At 38.0% G+C, this 25,787-nt stretch overlaps 1 protein-coding gene across 1 annotated transcript in view; it reads right to left on the reverse strand.

The window, feature by feature from the left end:
- Positions 1-3,475: 3,475 nt before the first annotated feature.
- Positions 3,476-25,787, reverse strand: part of LOC106093253 (hatching enzyme 1.2) — a 54,929-nt gene continuing 32,617 nt past the window's right edge. Inside the window, exon 3 of the mRNA XM_059361512.1 lies at positions 3,476-4,326. Coding sequence (XP_059217495.1) covers positions 3,515-4,326 — 812 coding nt within the window. The 3' untranslated portion in view covers positions 3,476-3,514. The remainder of the gene's footprint in view (positions 4,327-25,787) is intronic.

Here is a 25,787-nt window from a genome sequence, read left to right on the forward strand (position 1 = left end):
GTTGGACGCCATCTTGTATTCGACACAACTATTTTTCAGTGGCGACATAAATGTCTTGGCTGTAACCTAATTTTTTTTGTTGATTTCATTCAGTAGGACCTCGTTACTTTTGATAAAATTTTAATAACATTATATGCTATCATTTAGATTTTGGTAGTGTTTCATAAAAGTAATCGCGAAAAGGAACAGGGGATACTTTTCTCATATTAATGAGTGCAGTCCGATTAATGTTAAAGGTCAATGATAAGGGGCCTCCTTTTTATTGCCGAGTCCGAACGGAAGTTTTTACTTGGCAGAATACTTCAGATATGTAGCCAGCATTAGTTAGGGGAAACCCACCGCTGAAAAATGTTCTAATGTTAGAAAAAATAACCCAGGAAAAAATGTATTATAAAATGTGAAAAACATTTAGAAAGGTTGCAAATTTCTGCTGGAGATTTTTTCCCAGCAGAAGATTCTAACTCCCTTGACAAATTTTACTACAAATTATTACTGGAAAAGTATGCGAACACACCGAATATAAAGCAGCAATCAATAAAAAAACTGTTGTTTGTTTTTTTTTTGGAAGATTTCGACTGGTTATAAATAGAAAATATGTCTTTTGTAAATGGTTTGTTGGATTCTCATTTATTCGTTCTGCTGTATTGAAGTGCTGAATAGTGTAAATGTTATACTTTGACACAATAAAGAAAGAGTCTGTAGGATTTCGCAATAATTTAATAGGCATTTTCACTGTAAATGAAGTCAGTACTAGTTTTGTCATTCAAATCGAATGATGACACCATATCTTATATCTATTTATATATATAAAATTCAATTTGTGGTTTGTTTGTTTGTTCCGTATAGACTCAAAAACGGCTGAACCGATTACCTTGAAATTGTCTTCGATTGTGTAGGTTGGTCTGAAAGGAAACATAGGCTATATAGTTTTTGATATCGGGAGGGGGCGGACCCTCCCCTTTACCCCAAAAGTACTACCCAAAAATAAAAGTGGACCGATCGGGACAATATGGGATTCAAATGAAAGGTATTCAAGAGAAGAGTATGAATTTCATAATAAAAGTTGGGTCCAAGTACCTAGGGGGCCGCCCCAGCCCCAAAACTCCTTACAATAAGTTTATTTGAGGATCATAATAACATGGGACTCAAATGAAAGGTATTGGGGAGTAGATTACGAATATGGTCAGGAAGTTGGCATAGGCTTTATAGTTTGTTGATAACGGAAGGGGGCAGACTCTCCACTGTTACCCCAAAAACACCACCCAAAACCAAAAGTGGACCGATAAGGACAATATGGGTATCAAATGAAAAGTATGCGGGAGTAGATAACGAATCTGGCATACAAATTCATGTCGAAGTATAGGGGGTCACCGGTTTGTTTGTTCCGTATAGACTGAAAAAAGGGAGAACCGATTTTCTCGCATATTGTATAGGTTGGTCAGAAGGAAACATAGGCTATATAATTTTTCCATATCGGACGGGGGAGGGATACTCCGTATTATGCCAAAAACACAACCCAAAATCAAAAGTGGTTCGATCGGGACAACATAAGTATCAAATTAAAAGTATTGGAGAGTAGAATACGAATATGATATTATTGTAAAATTTGAGTCCAAGTACCTATCGGGTAGCCCCAACCCCAATACTCCCCTAAACAGACATATTGGACGTTCATTTCAATATGGGGCTCAAATGAAAGGTATTCGGGAGAAGATTTCGAATCTGGCATTCAAAATCACGCCACGCCTCAAAAATCCCATTAGACCCATTATGACTATGATACTTGGCTGAACCGATTTTCTTAAAATTTTCATAGATTGTGTAAGTTTGTCTGGGAGAAAACATAGGCTATATAATTTTTAGATATCGGGTTGAGGCGGACCCTCCCCCTTACTCCAAAAACGCCTACCATATCCGAAAGAGGTCCGATGGGTATTGGAGACCAGAAAACGAATAGTGGTGTTAAAATTTGGGTTCAAGTACCCAGCGGCCTTCCCCGACCCCAAAACTCTTCTAAACAGATATATTCGTATGTCATGTGGAACATGTTAATATGGGACTCAAATGAAAAGTATTAGGCAGTAGATTACAAATATGGCATAAAACATTAGGTCCATGAATGGTAGTCTAGGTGGCGCTTTTCCTCCTAAAGATACGCCAAATAAGTTATTTGACAAAATATGATTCAAATGAAAGGTATTTGAGAGTAGAAAACGAATTTGATATCCAATTTTGGAGCCAAGTGTTTTGGATAAGCCCTTAAGCACCCCTTAAACTGAACTTCATTTCCGTTAGGAATAAAGAACGAATTTAATATCTATTTTCGGTGCAAAGCGCCGGTGGACGCCTCAGCCTCAAAACGCTCTCCAAACGGTTCATGTTTACCGGCCATGACAATATGGGGCTCAAATTAAAGGGATTTGGAAGTGCAGCACGAATTTGATATCCATATTTGAGTCGAAATGTCTGAGCTGCCATCCCTTCCCTAAAGATCACTTCTCATTACCCTAATTTTTAAAAAACACCAAAAACCGAGCAGGAGCAAACTTCTCACACATCAATATGTACTTTCCGATTCAAAATTAAACTCAATGATAAGGGAACTTTTTTTATAGCCGTGTTCGAACGGCGTCCCGCAGTGTGACACCTCTTTGGGGAACATTTTTTAAATGATCATGCATGGCATTCTGCCTCGCAAATGTCGCCAAATTAAAAGGGGATAATTACCGCTTTGTCCGATATTCTCGCCACGATTCGAACGCGTTCAGCGTCATAGGCTACAATGGCACGACTTCGATATCCGCATTCAGGGCGAAGTTTCCCCACCTAAAAAGATATTAGAGAGTTAAAGAAGGAGCAGCGGAGCGGGACCAGTTCGGTTAGTCTTTTAATTAATGGCGATAGAATTAGCCGCTTAGCTAAACGGGCATAGCATTTTTGTCCATACAAACTAAGCGAGAAAATCCGATTAATGGGAAAACATCTCTAAAATAAAACGGTTTGATTGCTGCGGTAATTTAGTTGTAGGATATTTTTCGTATTAATATTTTATAAATTTTTAATATAGCATTGTTTCGTAAAAATTAAATATTTTTTTCTTTGTAAACAAAATATTTATTGGGTTGCCCAAAAAGTAATTGCGGATTTTTCATATAGTCGGCGTTGACAAATTTTTTCACAGCTTGTGACTCTGTAATTGCATTCTTTCTTCTGTCAGTTATCAGCTGTTACTTTTAGCTTGCTTAAGAAAAAAAGTATATTTGATTAAAGTTCATTCTAAGTTTTATTAAAAAATGCATTTACTTTCTTTTAAAAAATGCGCAATTACTTTTTGGGCAACCCAATAGTTATATAAATACTTTATGGCAGTATTTACATATACATATTTTTATATTTAGTAATAAATATTCTTATATATCTAATGATACCAATTCTTGTACTTATATGCACATTCACTTGCAATATAATTAAATCAATATGATTCACTGAAACCCTTCAAGAAACCCTCCCATAGTTATAGGCCCAATAAATGACAGAAACTACGATACATTTTTGCTTGGCGCCCTTTAAGGCATCCATATAAGTCGTTGATTTTCAGACAATCCGTTTTACTCATGGTCTTTCTTTGGCCAATTCGAATACCCGGCTGCAGCGGAGTTATGGAAGGCTTCTTTCCCTTGCTTTTACTAAAGTAGAATTCTCCATAATGCATGACAGAGTTATAATCATAATCGAAGGTGTATTTGCCGCGCTTTTTCGATATTAGTTTGAAATTTTTTCGAAATTTTGGCACAATATTTTCCCAGTGGACTTTAACATAATTGTCACGATCAGCTCTTGATTGTTCGTGATAAATGCCAATGGCATGCATGAGTTCATGCATTATCCGACCCTCGCTACTGAAGCAGTGGGCACTCGTCTCATCGGGTCGTTGTAAGGAAACCACCTGTTCACCACCTTTTCGGCCCACATAGGACCAACAACCCTGGGGACCATCTTCGGGTGGTGTTATTAATATGTAATCGTCCTCTTCACCATCGTAGGGTACAAATCGAATACAGGTGAGGGCATTAAAAGTTTTTAAAACGCGTTCTATAGCATTTCTCTCATGACTCTCATACAAATAACTAATCTCAAAGGGTATTGTTGCATTTGGCCAAAGCCGTTTAGGATGTTTCGTTGGATTCACACCTAAGCGAAGAGTTATGTAGGTAAACGGATCGATAGCTATGTCTCCTTGAAATAATCTGGGCTTTGTTTCAGGATCATCGCCAGTGTCGGTTAAATCCAATTCATCGTAATTTTGTCCATATTGATCGAAGTCATCTAAAAAATGTGAATAAAAAAAGGAGAATTAGTTGATGTAGCAGTATGTTGTACTGTGAGGCGGCAGGCCTTCCCTATGAAGGACTACAGTGGATAGAACCGGTACGTAGAACCGGCTGCCATGCAATTACTAATTGTGCATTATGAGATAACATAGTTTTCATTAAAATAAACGTTGTTTAAAATTTCACTTTCATGCTGGATCCACTAATACAAAATTAAGGCGTTTTTAGAAAAAAAAATATGGAAAGGCTCCATGAACATTGAAGATGTCGAAATGCGAAGATTGTCGATTTAAGGTCTTTAGCCCATAACAGTCGCATTAATTGGCCGAATTTGGGGAAACTTCGAATCGTTAGTTGCACTAAGGTCCCCGATTAGCAGTCTTATAGACCGATATGCATTAAGGTACCCGATATACGAACCGAATATGGTCCAAAAAGACCCATATTTATTTATAGCTATCATATAGACCAATATGCCGTTTTAGAAGACAAAATTTTTATCTGGAATAGTAAAATTTGGAACAGTTACTTGTATTAGACCCCTTGGTATCCGTGCTGAATATGGTTCAGATCGGATCATATTTGGATAAAGCTGCCATATAGGCCGATCTCCCGATTTAAGGTTATGGGCTCATAAAAGCCTCGTTTATTAGCCGTACTTTTTAGTATTTTTGGCCTCCTCGAAATCCTTAACCAAAAAAAATGTTGTGGGTTCGTAAATGTTAACGAAATTGTAGGTTTGGTTAGGTTAGGTTTAAGTGGCAGTCTGCCATCACACTCACTTAGACGTTTTCGTCCATTGTGATACCACAGGAACAGGAGAAGGAAGATGTCTTCTAGTTCCTACCGTTGAATCAGCCAGATCGCTTCAAAAGCCCAACAACTTGTGAATGTTGACATCTGTTAAATCAGACACGTTCTCAAGGCAATAAGAACCTAAAGTGGAATTCCAGTGAGGGACACACACACACCATCGTTGACACCATCGTTATTCATTCGTTAGAGGCATACGCACAGATTCCAGTTTCCCGGGAATGTGTAAGGTAGTTCCAAGATTCGCAAGCTCGTTCGGCTTACGATTCCCTGGGATATCTCTTTGGCCCGGCACCTAGAACAGGTGAATTTTGAACTTACAGCCTTCTCGTGAGAGATCTGCGACAGGTCGAAGGTGGTTTTTGTGTTCAGAATTACTTTCTCCAGGGATTTAATGGCTGCCTGGCTGTCAGAGAAGATATTTATGCCAATCGCCGGTAACCTTTCGATATGACCAGTTCTAGATCTTTAGAGCGCACACCAAAGCCCACCTGGTCGTCTAGTTTGGAACCATCCATATAGAAATCTATGTTACTTCTATTATTAGGAATATCGTGGTTCCAATGGGTTCTATAAGGAATAGTGGTACAGTATTTTTTATCAAAAAGCGGCTCAGGCAGAGTGTAATCCACACTGCATGAAACATCGGATATTGTATCAAGCATAACACAGTGTCTTTAGCCGCCACATGACCAAAGAGAAAGTTCCCTTAGCCTCACGGCAGTGGTCACAGCAATTTGTCTAGCCACAATGTCAATAGGCATTCGATGTAACATTAAATTCAGTGCATTAGATGGTGTCGTCCTCAGTGCGGCAGTGATGCACAAAGAGTATTGAACAATAGGTGAACTTTTGAAGCGCCGTCCCACACACCACAACACCATATAGCATTATTGATCTGACAACTGCAGTATATACCCAATGTATGACGCGTGGTCTAATCCCCCCAACTTCTGCCAATGGCTCTCTTGCAGGTGTACAGGACAAGAGTTGCATTACTTGCCCTTTTTAAAATGTTGGATTTGAGTTCAATTTCCTGTCCAGTCAAACACCAGGTATCTTGTGCTTTCTGTAAATGGAACATTCTCTCCTCCAGGGTCCACTATAGGCAACTTGTATCTCGTCATCAGCATACGCGACCACTTACACCTTTATCTTCCAAAGACAATCATATATTATTAATGGCTTTATTCCAAAGTAGGGGAGAAAGTAAACCTCCTTGAGGTATTCCTCTGTTGACACATCTTTTTATATATACAGATCCCAAGCCAGCCGTAATGCATCTTTTAGTGAGTAAGTTATTATTAAACTTTCTTACGGTAGAGTTGACATATCACGGGTAGACATATCTCGGCCAAAATTTCAACAAATAACAATTAAAATTCGTATAGCTCCGAAACCAGTGAGAAAATTGTAGGGATTTTTTAGCACTATCAAGAATTTTGAAAATCGGACTACAAATGAAGATTGGTCAGCCCGAAAAATTCTTCGAAATGAGATGACATTTCAAGAATTGCCAAAAGCGCCCGGACTACCTAGACAACGAGGGCTACAGAAAGCAGCACGGACTCACTCGACAACAGTACAGATAGTCCTTGGGAGGATTGCAATGCTAAATCAAGGAGAAAAAGGAATCATCGGTTTATATGGGAGCTATATCAGGTTATTGAACGGTATGGACCGTACTTGTCACAGCTGTTGGCAGTCATAACAGAATACTACAAAACCAAATCGGACAACAATTGCAGCTTCCGGAGGCTCAAGAAGTCATATCGGGAGATCGATTTATATGGGAGCTATATCAGGTTATAGACCGATTTGGACCGTACTTAACACAGTTGTTGAAAGTCAAAACAGAACACTACAAGCAAAATTTCAGTCAAATCGGACAAAAGTTGCGGCTTCTAGGGGCTCAAGAAGTCAAATCGGGAGGTCGGTTTATATGGGAGCTATATCAGGTTATAGACCGATTTGGACCGTACTTGTCACAGTTGTTGGCAGTCATAACAGAACACTACAAAAGGCAAATCGGACAACAATTGCTGGTTCCAGAGGCTCAAGAAGTCAAATCGGGGGATCGGTTTATATGGGAGCTATATCTAAATCTGAACAGATATGGCCCATTTGCAATCACCTATGACCTACATCAATAGTTAGTATTTGTGTAAAATTTCAAACGGCTAGCTTTACGCGTTCAACCATTATCGTGATTTCGACAGACGGACGGACGGACGGACATGGCTAGTTCGATCAAGAGTATATATACTTTATGGGGTCTTAGATGAATATTTGGAGGTGTTACAAACGGAATGATTAGATTAGTATACCTCCCTCCTATGGTGGTGGGTATAAAAACTGTCAAACTAGATTTTTTTTGAACATGCTGTTTCTTCATTTGGTCGACCCAGACAATTTCGTTAAGTTATGTATACCTTCGCGATTTTTATACCCACCACCGTAGGATGACTAAATGAATATACCCCCTATTCATTTAGTCATTCCGTTTGCAACACATCAAAATATCAATTTCCGACCCTACGGATCGTCGTAAAATTCCAAGACGATTTAACGATGTCCGTGTGTCTGCCGTCCGTCTATTGTAATCACACTACAGGCTTCAAAAATTGAGATATTGAGCTGAAATTTGGCACAGATCGGTCTTTTTGATGCAAGCTGGTTAAGTTCTTGAACGGGCCAAATCGGACCACATTTGGATATAGCTGCTATGTAGACCGATTCTCCGATAAAGGGTCTAATGCCCATAAAAACTTCATTTTTCATCCGATTTTGCTAAAATTTTAAACAGTGAGTAGTTTTAGGCCTCCCGTCATTCGACCCCAACATGTTTCTGGTCGGACAACATTAAGATATAATTGTAATATAGACCGATCTGCCGTTTAAGGGCTTTATTTATTACCCGATTTCGCTGAAATTTGAAACAGAGGGTAATCTTAAGCCTCCTGATATCTGATCAAATATAGATCAAATCGGACTATATTTAGGTATAGCTGCTATATAGACCTATCTCCAGATAAAGGGTCTAAAGCCCATTTTTATTTTTTAACCGGTTTCGCTGAAATTTGCAATATGAAATTTTGAAATATGGTTCAGATCGGACCACATTTAGATATAGCTGCCATATCGACCGATCTGCCGATAAAGGGTCTGAAGCCCATAAAATCTTAATTTATTGCCCAATTTCCCTGAAACTTGAAACAGTGGGTTATTTTAAGCCTTCTAACATCTGACTTAAGTATGGTTTAGATCGGACTGTATTTAGATACAGTTGTCATATAGACCGATCTCCAAATAAAGGGTCTGAAGCTCATAAAAGCTTTATTTTTTGACCGATTTCGCTGAAATTTGAAACAGTGAGTAGTTTTAGGCCTACCAACATCTGATCCAAATATGTTTCAGATCAGACAATATTTAGATATAGCTGCCATATCGACCGATCTGCCGACAAAGGGTCTGATGCCAATAAAAGCTTTATTTTTTATCGGATTTCACTGAAATTTAAAACAGTGAGTAGTTTTTGGCCTCCTAATATAGGACCCAAATATGGTTCAGATCGGACTATATTTAGATATAGATGCCACATAGACCGATCTGCTGATAAAAGGTCTGAAGCCTACAAAAGCTTTATTTATTGCCTAATTTCGCTGAAATTAGTTGGTTATTTTAAGCCTTCCAACATCTGATTTTAGTATGGTTCAAATCATTCTATATTTAGATATAGCTGGCATATAGACCGATCTCCCAATAAAGCGTCTGAAGCTCATAAAAGCTTTATTTATTACCCAATTTCGATGAAATTTGAAACAGTGGGTTATTTTAAGCCTCCCGACATCTGACCTAAGCATGGTTCAAATCGGACTATATTTAGATATAGCTGCCATATAGACCGATCTCCCGATAAAGGGTCTGAAGCCCATAAAAGCTTTATTTTTTATCGGATTTCACTGAAATTTGAAACAGTTGGTTATTTTAAGCCTTCTAACATCTGACTTAAGTATGGTTCAGATCGAAATGTATTTAGATACAGCTGCCATATAGACCGATCTCCCGATAAAGGGTCTGAAGCCCATAAAAGCTTTACTTTTTATCCGATTTCGCTGAAATTTGAAACAGTGAGTAGTTTTAGGCTTACCAACATCTCACCCAAATATGATTTAGATCGGACTATATTTAAATATAGCTGCCATATAGACCGATCTTCCGATAAAGGGTCTGAAGCCCATAAAAGCCCTATTTATTACCCAATTTAGCTGAAATTTTAAATAGTGCGTAGTTTTAGGTATCCCGACATCCGCCCCAAATATTGTCAAAATAAGATTGTATTTAGATATAGCTGTCAAATAAACCGATATGCCGGTTAAGGGTCTGAAGATCATAAAAGCCTTATTTATTACCCGATTTTCTTGAAATTTGAAATACAAAATTCAACAGTGAGTTATATTTATAAGACCACTCAATGTCCGTGCTGAATTTGGGTGCATAAGTTATCCAATTTTCATCGGATTGTGACGAAAGGGGGTTTACATATATTGGGTTGCCCAAAAAGTAATTGCGGATTTTTCATATAGTCGGCGTTGACAAATTTGTTCACAGCTTGTGACTCTGCAATTGCATTCTTTCTTCTGTCAGTTATCAGGTGTTACTTTTAGCTTGCTTTAGAAAAAAGTGTAAAAAAAGTATATTTGATTAAAGTTCATTCTAAGTTTTTTTTAAAAATGCATTTACTTTCTTTTAAAAAATCCGCAATTACTTTTTGGGCAACGCAATATAACCGATGTGGTGGGTATCCAAAGTTCGGCTCGGCCGAATTTAATGCCTTTTTCCTTGTTTTTAATAATTTTTATTTATAAAATAAATTTTTATAGAAAACTTTTGACATTTATCCCATTTTTGTTAACGATTTTTTTAAGTCAACTTCAAAAATTAATAATGTTTTAATATTTTTTGTAATATTTTGTTTTGTAGCAGTTGTGAATGTGTAAAATTAATTTATTTTTATTTCTCATTCAGCACATTGTTTTTGATTTTTGCTTTTTTTTGCAAGACTATAAATATGTATGTTTTTTTTGCACCGAGTCCAATTCGAAGTTAAGATAAACAAATAATAATTTCATAATATTTCAAAAATCATCACAATAGTTTGAAATTCTTGTTTTTTGGTTTTCATTTCTCAACACCTTTTTCAATGGGGACTTGTTTATCGATGGGCTTCAATAGTATAGTTTTATAATCAAATTTACACAAACACACACACACACACAGACAATGGCAGCATACACACCTCCACCTCCAACATTGGGAAATTCATGCTCAAAAAAATCCACTCCCGCTGGATAATATTTACTGGACAATTTAGCGCTATTTGCTAATTGCAAATACGATGAACATATGCAAATAACACCGATTAACGCCTTCAAATAAAAACAAAAGGTGCGTCTATTAAAAAACACTAACATTGTTGGTTCGATCACAATCAATGTGTGGATGAATGGTGTTTCCTAATTTTCGGTTTTTTTTTTGTGGGATTTTTTTTATACGAAATAAAACATTCCTTCCATAAATTTTCTGATTTAATTCAATGCAATTTTAGATGAAGGCACGATTTATTTTCCAATGATTTTCGATGGTGTTCAATGCGGAATTTTTTTACATGTTTTTAAATTTTATTGGAACGCGCGATATGTGAGGAGTATATGCGCATGCGCATTACCACGGCAGACAACAGGGTTTGATATGTGGTGGCGCGCCGTACGATGAAAGACCGAGTGTTATGTTAGTTGCGAGAGCTGAACTGCGATTAAATAAATAACAGCTTTGGGTGCTGTTGATAAGTGTGATATGATACCGGCCGACCATTGCGATCGACAGCCACAACTGATGAGGTGGGGTGTTTGGTGGTCTCCCAAAGACTAAACCAACCAAACAGCCTAGTTTGTGTACTTTCGCTCTGATTTGCAGTTAGCTGATATTGAGTTATACGAACTCAACGTAATATAAAGACATTTTAGTTGAGCATGTGATAGCTAGCGGTCAGATAGAGATACTACCTATTCTCTTTTGAATATTTTATTTCTTGAGCTAACGTTTCAATAAGCGACAAGCTTCTTTTAGTTAGGGAGGGGAAAGTGTGGTAAATATAGCGTTTTTTTACCCAACAGCGAGGGATGTTCATTTTGTCATTCTTTTTGCAACACATAGAAATATCCATTTCCGATCCTATATAGTATATATATTCTTGATCATCTTAAAAATCTAAGACGATCTCGTCCGTTCGTCTGTCTGTTACAGTCTTTACGCTATAGTCTTTAAAAATAGAGATATTGAGCTAAACTTTGCACAGATTTTTTTTTTGTCCATAGGCAGGTTAAGTTCGCAGGTGGGCTATATCGAACTATATTTTAATATAGCGGCCATATAGACCGATCTGCCGATTTAAGGACTTAGACCCATAAAAGCCACATTTATTATCAGATTTTGCTGAAATTTGGGACAGTGAGTTGTGTTAGGCCGCTCGACATCCTTCCTCAATTTCGCCCAGATCGGTCCTGATTTGGATATAGCTGCCATATAGATCGATCCGCCGATTTAGGGTCTTAGAAGCATTTATTATCCGGTTTCGCTGAAATATGGGACAGTGAGTTGTGTTAAGCCCTGTGCCATTTTTTTATACCAACCACCATAGGATGGGGGTATACTAATCAAGTCATTCCGAAATATTGATCTAGGACCCCATAAAGAATATATATTCTTGATCGTCTCGACATCCTGAGTCGATCTAGCCATGTCTGTCCGTTTGTCGAAATCACGATAGGGGTCGAACGCGTGAAGCAAGACGCTTGAAATATTGCACAGATACTTCCTATTGATGTAGGTCATTGAGGATTGCAATCGGGCCACATCGGTTCAGATTTAGATATAGTTCCCACATAAACCGATCTCACGATTTGACTTCTTGAGCCCCAAGGATTCTTAATTTTCATCCGATGTGGCTGATATTTTGAACATGGGCTTGTGTTATGAATTCCAGCATTCAATTCAACTAGGATCCCAATCGGTCTATAAACAGATATAGCCCTAATATAAACCGATTTCAGGTTTTGACTTCTTAAGCTGCTAGAAGCACCAATTTTCATCCGATTTGGCTGAAATTGGGACCAGAGAATTGTGTTATGACTTCCAACATCCATGCAAGTACGATGCTAGTCGGTCTATAAACAAATATAGTCCCCATATAAACCGATACCCGGGTTTGACTTCTTGAGCCCCTAGAAGCTTAAATTTTCATCCTATTTGGCTGAAATTGGGAACAAAGACTTGTGTTGTGGCTTGCAAAATCCACGCCAAGTACGATCATAGTCGGTCTATAAACTGGTATAGCTTGCATATAAACCGATCCCCGGATTTGATTTCTTGATCCCGTAGAAGCCTCAATTTCCATTCGATTTGACTGAAATTTGGAACAAAGACTTCCAACATCCATGCCAAGTAAGATCTGAATCGGTCTATAAACAGATAAAGCCCGCATATAAACCGATCGCGCTTTTGATTTCTTAAGCCCCTAGAAACCTAAATTTTTACCTGATTTGGATGAAATTTGACGAAAAAATTTTATGACTTACAACATCAGTGCCAAGTTTTATTCGAATCGGTCAATATGGTATTATAGGCCCCTATATTTTACCAAATTTTTTATTTAATACAGCAAAAATGTTTGCTTAAACTGCAGTTTTTGTCTGCTGAAAATGGGAAAGCAGACATAACTGCTGTTTTACCAAACATAAGGTTGCTGTATTAACAAACATTTCGGCAATTAGCAATTTTATGATTGCTTGTTACTTGTTTTGATTACTTTAGGCATTTTCTTAGGAATTTTATTGGAAGATATGATTTTAATTTATGGAATATTACTGTAATTGCTTTGTATTGGGTTGCCCAAAAAGTAATTGCAGATTTTTTAAAAGAAAGTAAATGCATTTTTAATGAAACTTAGAATGAACTTTAATCAAATATACTTTTTTTACACTTTTTTTCTAAAGCAAGCTAAAAGTAGAAGCTGATAACTGACAGAAGAAAGAATGCAATTACAGAGTCACAAGCTGTGAAAAAATTTGTCAACGCCGACTATATGAAAAATCCGCAATTACTTTTTGGGCAACCCAATATGTTGTCAACAAAGTTTCTTTGACAGCACCCCAAGAGCTACCGGCAAGTGACTTGAGGGTCTTGTTTCCACCTTTGACTTTATCGAAAATGCTGTGGTATGTGGGACGAATGTGAAGGAGCTGTCAAATGTGACCGCAAGTATTTTGGAACATTTGATGGTCGGATTCAATCCTTCATCGACCATCATATTCAGCTCAGTATTCACTTCACGCGTATTTGTAGTGGAAAATGTGTCCGAAGATTTGGTGGCAGATATCTTCAGATCTCTCGCAGCGAAATAAGAGGCAAGTTCGTTGAGGAAGATGTTCAACCTATCCCGAATGTCATCAATTGGTGGGGGGTCTGATGCCATGATTGTACAATCGTCCGCATATGATACACCGTCTGGAGGGGGTGGAATGACAGAGATTAAATAGTGCTGAAGATATCACCCCGTCTTAGGGAACTCCCTGTTTCACTCTACGGCGCTTTGACTTCTACATTCCACTGGCGAGTACACATATAATTCGCGACTTAGCGTTTCAGGCCTGGCAGAAGTCATCAAATAGTTTGGCATGGCGTGAAGTGTCTTCGATAGGTCCTGAGCCACGAGGATCGTCTTATCGCATGGTCTGCCGCTGCCTATCTTCCATCGGTAATGTAAGATAATGTAAGGTGCTCAACTCCATGTAGATCCACATTCTTCAGCATCAGTGTAGAGATTCCGTCGGGGCCATATGCCTTCGATGATTTGGCGCCACGAATGACATTCGTAACTTCGCCCACGGTAAATTTTGATGGCTGTCCCTCGGCTCGGAGACCACGGATACGACGTCGCCAAAAGTGACAGAGGTCCTGTCGTACCATCTACCGGGGATCGAGAGTGACTTAACAGTGGACCATAGCAAACCGGTATCTAAGTTACATTGCTCCAAGTATTCCAGCCACAAATTCCGCTTATGTTCGTTTACTACCCTGTCAATTTCCAGGTTCAGCTCGCTGATTCTAGAAGGTGTAGTAAGGTCTGTGCAACGAATCCCATCACGCTCGTCTGCGAGTACCACTGCCTACGCCGGGAAATTAGGTCGCAATTCGGGTATTTGACCGGCTGGTATAAAGCGAGCGACTGATGCACTAATGATGTCTCCGAATTTCCTCTTGGCAACTAGCACATCCGCGGGGGGTGGGAGTTCACTGAAGCGGCGATTGGTGTAGTCTCTGATTGATAAACGTCGGCTGGTCGGTCGATGGTGAGAAATATGGGGAGGAGGTCTGATCCCAAAGAAATGACGGCTTGCAAGGTTACGTCACTGAGGAGATCAGGGGATGCAATGGTAATGTCTGATGAGCTGCTGTACCTCCTCGTAATCCTAGTGGTGGCATCCGAATTCACCGTGCAAAACGAGATGCCTTTAATCTGCTCTGCGGGGATGTAATGGTAATGTCTGATGAGCTGCTGTACCTTCTCGTAATCCTAGTAGTGACATCCGAATTCACCGTGCAAAACGAGAAGCCTTTAATTTGCTCTGCCAAAGCTATGTCCCGCTGGTCGATACCTAAGGGAGAACACCATGAAAGTCTCCTAGAACCAGACAGTTATGGCCAGCCAGTGCCTTACTTATGTCGGGCTTGCAAGCTTAACTGGATCACAACTATGTACACGTTGTACAGCTTTATCTTGGCAGTTCCGGACCTGACTGCTGCTCGCATTGCCTGGTGAACAATGATTCGTCCTCTCATGTTCGTTTTCGAATTTCTCCCAAGACTTGAGGAATTCAAATTGTGATGTACAACTCAAAATTGACCTCCCACGTCCTGGTGAAAAAAGCGCTGGTTTGTGAGCTCGCATTGTCAATGATTCGTCTTTTCATATTTGTTTTTCGAACTTCTTCGAAGACTTCACCGTCATACGGTGCACAAGCGGAACAGTCGCTACATGACCAGTTTTGTCGAATAAAAAGGCGACCATACGTTTCGAAGTGCTTCTTCCACGAAAAACTTTCGTTAAATTTGGCTCCTCTTTGAAGACCAATATCGGACATGAAAGTTATTTTTGATTAAAAAACGAATTTGATATCCAATTTTGAGACCAAGTGTTTGGTTCCGTTAAACCAATGGCAACATGGGATTCAAATAAATAATATTTGAAAGTAGAGCGCAATGCTGATATTTTTTCAGGGCTAAGTGGGGACGACCCCCCAATACCCCTAAATCGGACATATTTACCGACCAAGGCAATATGGGGCTAATATGTTAGGTATTGGGAAGTAGAGCAAGAAATTGATATCCACTTTCGGGACAAAGTTTCTGGGGTTCCTGAGGTACCTCTTCCGCAAATAAAACGTATTTGGGAGTAGTATACGAAAATGGTATCCAAATGTGGGACCAAGTATTTGGTTACCGCCCCTGCCCCAAAAACCCTCCGAAGAGGACAAGTTTACCGATCGTGGTAATATGCGGCTCAAATGAAAAGCACTTGAGATTAGAAAAGAATTAGATATCCAATTTTAGGGCCAAGTATTTGGGGGATGTCTCATCCCATAAACTCCCCTCAAACATATGGCAATATGGGATTGAAATAAATGGTATTTGAGAGTAGAGCACAATGCTGATACTTTTTCAGGGCTACATGTTTTGAGGATGACCCTACCCCTCAAAACACCTCGAAATCGGACATTTATGTTTACCGACCATGGCAATATGGGGCACAAATCAAATTTATTTGGGGGAAGAGCACGAAATTGATATCCACATTCGGGACTACGTTTCTAGCACGTTCTTACTTGTTTAGAAATGATTTTTTTTTAGTATTGATATTTTGATTGCTAATATTTCTCTCTTTACACACACTGGGAGAGTGTCCACTACAAGCTTAGATGTCTTTACATATGTGTTAAGTGTGTGCATCTACCAATTTATGGCAACAACAAGGTGATATCGGTCATGCGATAATATATGTTATTGTTGACGCTACGAATAATGAATGGGCTCTGTTTATGTTTATCGAAAGAGGAAGATGAGACGATTTGTTTACATGCCATGGTCTCGATGTAATGTAGTGTGCGCTCCTACATAAGTATGTAAGTTTGCTAGACTGAACGTATAGTATGTGTTCACAAAATGTATTTTTTGTAAAATAATCTACTTATAAAATAAATTATTTATAATTTTTGTTTGTTTCTCTTTCAAGACAAGCTCAATGATCGCAGATTTGCAAATAGAAAAAGGAATGCCAGAGATCGTATTTAGTCTTTGATTAGTAGACTTTTCAGCCATATTAGGTGTGATGGCTTTATGGGCCGTACGTTGGTACGTTGTGTTTGAATCGTGTTTATGTCGAAAACGCCTCTATGTTACAAATACCACATTAACCACGCTCGACAACCCTGTCTCTTAGCTGTACTTTTCCCAATGCATGTGTTTTCGAGTAATGGCAGATTTTTTGTCTGCGACAATTACACTACTTCCATGGTGCACATGATTCTGTGCATCTGTTAGAAGTTTTATTGATGGCCTCGAACGCAAGACAACGACAACGGCCCTCACTGCTGCTCCGTGTGAAACCCGGCCGGGCACCGCCGAACCCTTTCATTTTCAAGTTTTTTGCCTGTAGGGTGAAGATCATTAAATTTCATAATTTTTGTTTGTTTCTCTTTCGAGACGAGTTCAATTATCGGAGATTTTGTAAATGAAAAAGGAAATCCATAGATCGCAACACACCAACCACTATGGGACGTGTTTCGTCTTTGGTTAGAAGACTTTTCAACCATCCATATATATGCCTAACGAAACGGGCATATATCGATCAGTACAAAATGTGACATAAGTATTTGGTAGTAGAGTAAGAATTGGATACAAACTTAAGCCGCAAAGTATCAATGGCCTCGCCCATCCATCGGGCGGTCTGTCTCCTTTTATAAGCTCAATACTCAATATCGGTCTATATGGCAGCTATGTCCAAATAGGGTCCGATTTGGACCACATTTGACAGAAATGGGTAGGGGTCTTCCAGAACTCACTGTGCCAAATATAATCGAATTCGGGTAATAAATGGATCTTTAATGGCCTCAATACCCTATATCGGGAGATCGGTCGGTTGGTCTATATGGCAGCTATATCTATATATGGTTCGATGTGGACCGCATGTCACAGGAGTGAGTAGGGGTCCACTGCACAGTGGTCTCGTTTGTATGGGATGGTGCGAGAAAAATCCCCTCCTAATGTTGGCAACATTTGTGAGGTATTATGCCATGTAAAACTTCTTCCCAAAGAGGTGTCGCTCTGCGGCATGCCGTTCGGACTCGGCTATAAAAAGGAGGTTCTTATCAGTTAGTTTAAAATTGAAGTACTCATTGATTTGTGACAAATTTGCCTCAGTTCCCTAATGGAATGTTTATGGGAAAATTTGCATATGCATATTAGTTTACGGACCTATTCGGACCGTACTTGGCACAGTTGTTGAAAGTTTTTACAGAACACCAAATGCAATGTTTCAGCCAAATTGGACAAAAATTGCGGCTTCCAGGAGATCAAGAAGTTCTATCGGGAGATCGGTTTATATAGGAGCTATATCAGGTTATTGACCGATTTGGACCGTACTAGGCACAGTTGTTGAAAGTCATAACAAAACACTACATGAAATGTTTCAGCCAAATCCGACAACGGGCTCAAAAAGTCAAATTGGGAGATCGGTTTATATGCGAGCTATATCTAAATCTAAACCAATTTGGCCCATTTACATCAATATTAAGTATTTGTGCAAAAATTTCACGCGGCTAGCTTTACGCGTTCGACCGCTATCATGATTTCGACAGACGGACTGACATGGCTAGATCGTCTCAGAACATCGAGACGATCAATAATATATATACTTTATGGGGTCTTAGACAAATATTTCGAGATGTTACAAACGGTTATTGGTATACTCCCATCCTATGGTGGTGGGTATAAAAATGACCTATATATTGATATAAAACCCTTATACTGATCTCCCAATAAGAAATCTTAATATTTTCAGTTATTCCCGTCGGTTTTTTCATTAATTAACTTGGCATTTATGTATTGGTGGCATTTATGTTGGGGAAATCCTACCAAAAATTGAGGTCAGCCTACCAACCTACCAAGAGGATAAAAACCTACCAATTTTGGTAGGAACCTATCAAAAACGGCAACACTGTTCATGACTGTTCGTGACCTGACAGTCCTTGTTGTTATTGCCCTAATAGCCAGTTTACTATCCGTAAAGCCAGTTTACTATCAGGCATTCCGTGATTCCTGGATTCTCGCCTACAGTAACAGGACCGTATTATGGTCAGACAGTCGGAAACATATCTCAGTCTCTGGGTTTAGAATGTAAACCCTCAAGCCCACTTTGTGATGGAACATCTTAGACATAGAACGAGATCTGGAAGTAAATGCCTAGGATATTCAATAGTCGCAGCTACGAATATATTTCAGAACTAATCCCTGATGACAGTGTGGAATTCTTAACCTCTGGCTAGAATTAGGTCTGCACACAAGTAACCGCGTATTGAAGGATATCAAGATAAGACCGGAGGCGACACACTAATCACGCGTATGCATGTTTTCGTTCGCGCATTGTGGCTAGAAGTAAACTTATCCCATGACTGGAACCTTAGAAAACTTAGTCCCTTACACAGAAAAGGAGATAAAATAGTTTTTGCCAATTATAGACAATTAAGTATCTTTTCCATCTCCAACAAGATGCCTTCAAGAGTACTGTGTGAGAGATTAAAATCTGAAATGAACGAGATAACTGAGACACGCCTAGATTTCTTGGGCCCCTAGGAGCCTCCACCGATTTCGCTAGCATTTAGCTTGTATAGTGGACTTGTGATCTCTAACATCTACGTTAAATATGGCGCAAATAGTTTCTCGGGTAAATAAAGTCATAGAAGCCTCAAGCATTTTTGGGCATGATTTCTATGCATACAAACAGAGCTAATCGGTATATAGTTTTTAACAGAACTAATGGTGGTGGCCATGAGTAATGTGGTTTTTAAAATTCATAAAGTGTAAAAATAATTCGTTGCTACTTACCTTAAAGTCGTTTGTTTATATTCCCCGATTGTCTTCAATGCAATGTTTGGGATGCGTACATGTTGTTGCCAGCGATTGTTGTCGTACCCCTTACATTTGGTAATTGTTGTTATTTTGGCTGATGAGTATTTTCATATTTGGCATTTCTACTCTTTTTGCTGGCCGTCATGTTGTTTTTGTTGCTGCTTTTGTTTTTTGTTTTTTTGGTCAAATTGCGGCCAGTGATGGTCAGTCAACATATGCGAATAATGCGACTCTGTTGACAACGTTTTGCAAATTGTTTGTAATGTTGTGTTTTTTCTTGAGATTTGTTCACAATTTGTCGTACGTTTGAATTTTTTTTTGTGTTGATTTTTTATGGTCTTTTATTGCGAAAATAAATACATACGAGCATAGGTTATTGAATTTTTAGTACAATTGGGAAGTATGTTAATAAACTCAAAGGGGGTAGAGTGAGGGAAGTGAGTGGATGTGTGGGTCTCAGTTTGTTGACATTGAGTTTTTGTCTAAATTTTTGTTTTTTTATTAAGAGTCTAGAATGCCAAGTTTAAATAGAGTGAAAGAAATTAGGGACAATCTTGACGTTGAGGTTTACGTACATGTCTTCGAATTCTGAGAAGAAAATCTAAACATTTTTTAGTAGCGTTCATCCGCCCAGTAATTGATGGGTTCATTTATGAGCAGTTCACCCAAAAATCCCAACTTGCGAGTATAAAGATCAGTCGGGGTGATAAGAGACTTACTTAAAAGGTATTTGCAAGTAAAGTTAGTCATTTAACGTGGTCCCAAGTGTCTGGGGTTCGACCGCTCTAGAAAATTATCCAATCGTATATATGAACAAATTCTGGCAATGTGGGACTCAAATGGAAGTTTTTTGAGAGCAGAGTACGAATATGTGATCCAAATTTGATCAAGTGCCGGGAAATAAAGTTTCGCGGGACCTACCCGACGGAGAAGAGCCTACAAATCAAGCAAAACGTCATTGTGATAAGAATACATATTAAGGGAGTCTACCCACACTAAGCAACTTAGCTTCTATAGCCTTATAAAGGCCATATTGGATATATATGGGAGCTATATCGAAATTTGTGTCGATTTAGTGACATTTTGCACACGTATCAAGACGATAAACAAAACACCTTAACTAAATTTTGCAAAGATCGGACCAAAATTTTAAGATATCCATAAGATAGCCATATCGGTTGAAAGATATATATGGGAGCTATATCTAATTCTGATCCAATTTTAGTGAAATTTCGCACACGTATTAAGACGTTAAACAAAACACCTCATGCTAAATTTTGCAAGATTGGACCAAATTTTTGGAAGCTACGGCCTTCAGAGGCCATATCGGATGAAAGATATATATGGGACCTATATCTAAATCTGAACCGAATTAATGGAAACTTTACGCACGTATTGGGACGTAAAATAAGATATTATGGATACTAAAGCCTTAAAAGGCCATATCGGATGAAAGATATATATAGGAGCTATAACTAAATGTGATCCGTTTTTTTTTAAATTAGTAGCGTTTGTGCTTGAATCACTTGGACCAAAAAAGAGACTTGTGAACAATTTCATGACATTCGGACAACAAATGCGACCTGTACCTTGATCACAAGAAAACATGGACAGACAGACGGACATAGCTAAATCGAATCAGGAATTGATTCTAAGCAGATTGGTATACTTATGAATGGCTCTTCTCCTTTTTAGCGTTGATGGCAAATGCACTATGTTATAATACCCTGTACCACAGTGTATAGAAACCACAAGCGGACATTATGGAACTAAAATAAATGGAGTGGAATACGAATATGATTATAGTATGAATCTAACATCAAAAGTTGGGTCAAGCGCCAGGGGTCTACCAAAAATACCCGGCAGATCATGCGAACAGAAGAGGAGGTGGTGTTGCTATCACTGCGCCCAAATCACTCAATATCCGTCAGCTTAAAAATTTGGTTGTGGTATTGCAAATCACCCACAACGAAGTATTGAAAATCGTTTGTGTTTACTTCCCTGGGGGTAGCCTTAACAATATTAGTAAATCAGATTTCCAAAGCGATCTAAGAAAAATCTTTAACCTCGGTGGGAGCTATTTGATTTGTGGTGATTTGAATAGCAAGCATTAAGATTGGGGTTGTTACAGATCAAATAGCTGGGGAAATATTTTGGCTGATTTAAGTTATTTTAACCCTTTTTATTGGGTTGCCCAAAAAGTAATTGTCGGTAATATAGTAGTAATATAGTCGGCGTTGACAAATTTTTTCAACGGCTTGTGACTCTGTAGTTGCATTCTTTCTTCTGTCAGTTATTAGCTGTTACTTTTAGCTTGCTTTAGAAAAAAAGTGCGCGAAATTTTGTTTACATTTGTTTGTTTGGCGTCAATTTTAGTACGGGTACCACATGTATTGAACGAAATTCATTTAACAAACCGAATCAACGCTTGTGATATGCACCTTAAACGCAATGAATTCGATCCGTTTTTAAAACGAATCATAACTGGAGATGAAAAATGGATTGTTTACAACAACGTTAGTCGAAAACGATCATTGTCCAAGCATGGTGAACCAGCTCAAACCACTTCAAAGGCTGATATCCACCAAAAGAAGGTTATGCTGTCTGTGTGGTGGGATTGGAAGGGTGTGATATATTTTGAGCTGCTTCCAAGGAACCAAACGATTAATTCGGATGTTTACTGTCAACAATTGGACAAATTGAATACAGCCATCAAGGAGAAGCGACCAGAATTGGTCAATCGTAAAGGTGTCATATTCCACCAGGACAACGCTAGACCGCACACATCTTTGGTCACTCGCCAAAAACTGAGTGAGCTTGGCTGGGAACTTTTGATGCATCCACCATATAGCCCTGACCTTGCACCATCAGACTACCATTTATTTCGATCTTTGCAGAACTCCTTAAATGGTAAAACTTTCGGCATTGATGAGGCTATAAAATCGCACTTGGTTCAGTTTTTCGCAGATAAAGGCCAGAAGTTCTATGAGCGTGGAATACTAAATTTGCCAGGAAGATGGCAAAAGGTTATCGAACAAAATGGCAATTATATATTTGATTAAAGTTCATTCTTAGTTTTATTAAAAATGCATTTACTTTCTTTTAAAAAATTCGCAATTACTTTTTAGACAACCCAATATATCTGTTATCCTAATGCATACATAGACCTTCGGTGTTCGAAGTTATTCTTACAAATATTCCACATTTTAAACAAGCCCCATGTTGAAAATGCTATTAATTCTGAACATCTACCGGTTTTATTTTCTACTTAGGCGTGATATGATTTTTGCAGAACGAATTGGAAGAAATATAATTCACATATTTCTGCTATTTTTTGCAATACCCTCTTTATTCGAATGAGATAAATAGCACGAATGACATCGGTAATTCTTTTTTAATGCTTATAAAGATCATTTTGTCTGGTAATGAAATAAGTAAGCCTTTGGCTAATAAGGTTGTGAATTTGCCTCAACATATTTTGGACTCAGTAAAGAAAAGACATTATTTGAGACAGCAATGGCGTCGTAACCGATATAGTACACCTCAATGTTATTTGGAAGTATCAACAACGTCTATAATTTCTATTGTAAGGAGTCTGAAAACAGGCAAGTCATGGGGTCTGGATTATTTGAAGAACTTATACCTTAAAAATCTGTTACACCTGGCTGTAACCTACTTGACAAAAATGTTCACTGCTTGTATGAAGTTACAATATTTTCCCACATCTCGGAAAAAAGCCAAAGTAGTACCAATTCCTAAACCTGGGATATCACCCGACTTGGTTTGTAGCTATAGGCCTATAACTCTACTGAGCAATATGAGTAAGATTTTTGAGAAAATACTGAAGGAAAATCTCTGGGCTCATGTTGAAGCTTTGAAAATTATCTTTGCCGAACTCATCAAATTAGACTAGTCGCAAATTTCATAAGTTGTTAACTTAGACAGAAAAGATCAACCGATATGGTTTTGTTGGATGTTGAAAAAGCTTTCGACACGGTTTGAGAAAATGGTTTCAATTCGTTTCAATATACCTAAACATTTCATTAAATTAATACAATCTTTCCTTATTGGTCGTTCTTTCTGTGTTAACGTTGATCGGGATATTTCCGATCGGGACATACTATACATTATTTGCAAGAGTCATTAGACAAAACTGTAAAATTTTCAAGTAAATAAAAGATAAAACTTAATTCTACAAAGTCGCAGGCCATTTACTTTGCGAAAAGAAGAAGGCTTGTTACACACCCCAATAATGTTTGAGAATGTACGGGAACGACATTGAATGGTATAATTCAGTATATCTTGGAGTCTTTCTTAATACTCAATTGACTTTTAAAGACCACATCTCGCATATTATTAGCAAAATAAATATAGCTATTAAGCTTCTTTATCCTATAATGAATCGTACACCCATAGAAAAAATCAAGCACCACGTTGACAAAGTGGCCACATTCGTTCACAAAAATGAATACACAAATGTTATTAGATTAACAAGAAATATTTATAAACCAACAACAGTTATGTTGAACAAAACGTCCACAGCCGTTCACATTCTGACAACCTCTAGTGCACAGTTTATTTAAAGATTACAAAAAGATGTTGTGTGCCGATGATTATCGAACCTGTGTTAATTTCATGTGTGTTTACAAACGCCTTATCACATTGCACCATGGCCGGCTATACACATACAAGTTTTTAAGAGTCATTTAAACATAAGGTTGGTATACATACACATTTCGAGGGGATGATGTTCACAACCGTCGGTTCATGAATTAACAACGCGTGTTAACAAAATCATCCGCGCTTGTTGACAATATTTCCAACAACGCCCGTGTATGATAATCACAACGTTAGCGCATGATTGTGCAACATATTTTCCTATCAGTGTAGGTCAGAATTAAACATTGAAAATAAAATTTGTATTCTTAAATCTATTTTTCAAGCAATTTTTTTATATTGCCGTTCCGGCTGGCGCAGTTGTGCAATAACTAATATTGGTAAAATTCAAGTAGCCCAAAATAAAATAATTAAGATGATGTGAATTCTGCCCGGCATTTCAACATAAAAAGACTTCACGAAATAAGTAAAACAGAACTTTTCACACATAGAATAGAATTGTTAAATAGAAAATTTACTATAGCATGTCGTACTACCAATAATCCTCTAATAAAAGAATTATAACTAATGTTAATTTATTTAATGTGCCAAAATAATTTTGCATAATTGCTAACCTGCTTTCGGGTAATTTTTCCATATTTTATTGAAGGTTTTTGAGTTTACTCCGGTTCATTAATTTGCCCCGTTTCATTAATGCAATGTTCATAGGCAAAATTTGTTAAATTTTTACATGAAATAGTATAAAAAACTGTCATAAAATTTTTCGATCCTTTGAATTTAACATCTATAGAACACAAGGACACTTGCTTCGGAATGCCAAAAAGAATAAACTTAATTTTATATCAATTGTCCAACGTTTCAACTCAATACAATAATAAATACGTTACATAAATATACACTATTAAAATATTGCATAACGTCACTCAGTCGTCAGTTAGTGTCAGTCAGTAGTCTTCATTAGTTAGCTGTATAAAAATAGCAAAAACAAAAGAAATCACCGCATGAATGGATGTACAATAAGTTTTGATTTCAAACTTTAACTAACGCTGACAAATTGTGTGTCCAGTTAGAAAAAAAGACGTTTAATTTAACAGACAGTTGGTCATTGTGACTCTGACATGCGTGCGTGCCCAACACTTAATATGGGCTGAAGTCAAGGGAATATTTACTTTATAGGCACAGTAGCCCAAAGACGACGGGTGTAGCAGGCCACTTGAACGATATAGGGTTATTGCTGAACAGTGGGCACAAAGCAGTTTGGGGTTTAATTTTGAGAACATTCACAGAAAAAAGTTTAACCGATTGAATATGGTATTGACTAAAAAAAACTTTTCAAACAGGGCGTTGATTGCTTCAATAAGTTTTGACATAGAAATTCGATTTTATTTTTTATCACGCCAAATGATTGGTCAACATGGCCTTCGTTGAACATATTTTTAATCGTACGAATTAAATTGCTATTTAATAGTATAAATTGTGCATTGATCAATAACTATTTGTGCAAAATTTCAAGCGCCTAACTTTACAAATACAACAAATATAAATTTTTCCCATGAACATTCCACTAAGGAACAGGGGCAAACATCTCACATATCAATGAGTGCAGTCCGATTCAAGTTTACGCTCAATATGCTAACCTCTGCGCTGCGGTGGCCTCCAGCGCCTAGCTTTATTCCTTCAGAAGTTAGAGTGCTTTCGACAGACGGACAGACGGGTGGGCATGGCTATTTCTATTGTACTTAAAATCCTCGGATCAATATTTCGATGTGTTACAAACGGAAT

The sequence above is a fragment of the Stomoxys calcitrans genome, chromosome 2 (assembly GCF_963082655.1).
Source record: "Stomoxys calcitrans chromosome 2, idStoCalc2.1, whole genome shotgun sequence".
NCBI classification, from domain to species: Eukaryota; Metazoa; Arthropoda; class Insecta; order Diptera; family Muscidae; genus Stomoxys; species Stomoxys calcitrans.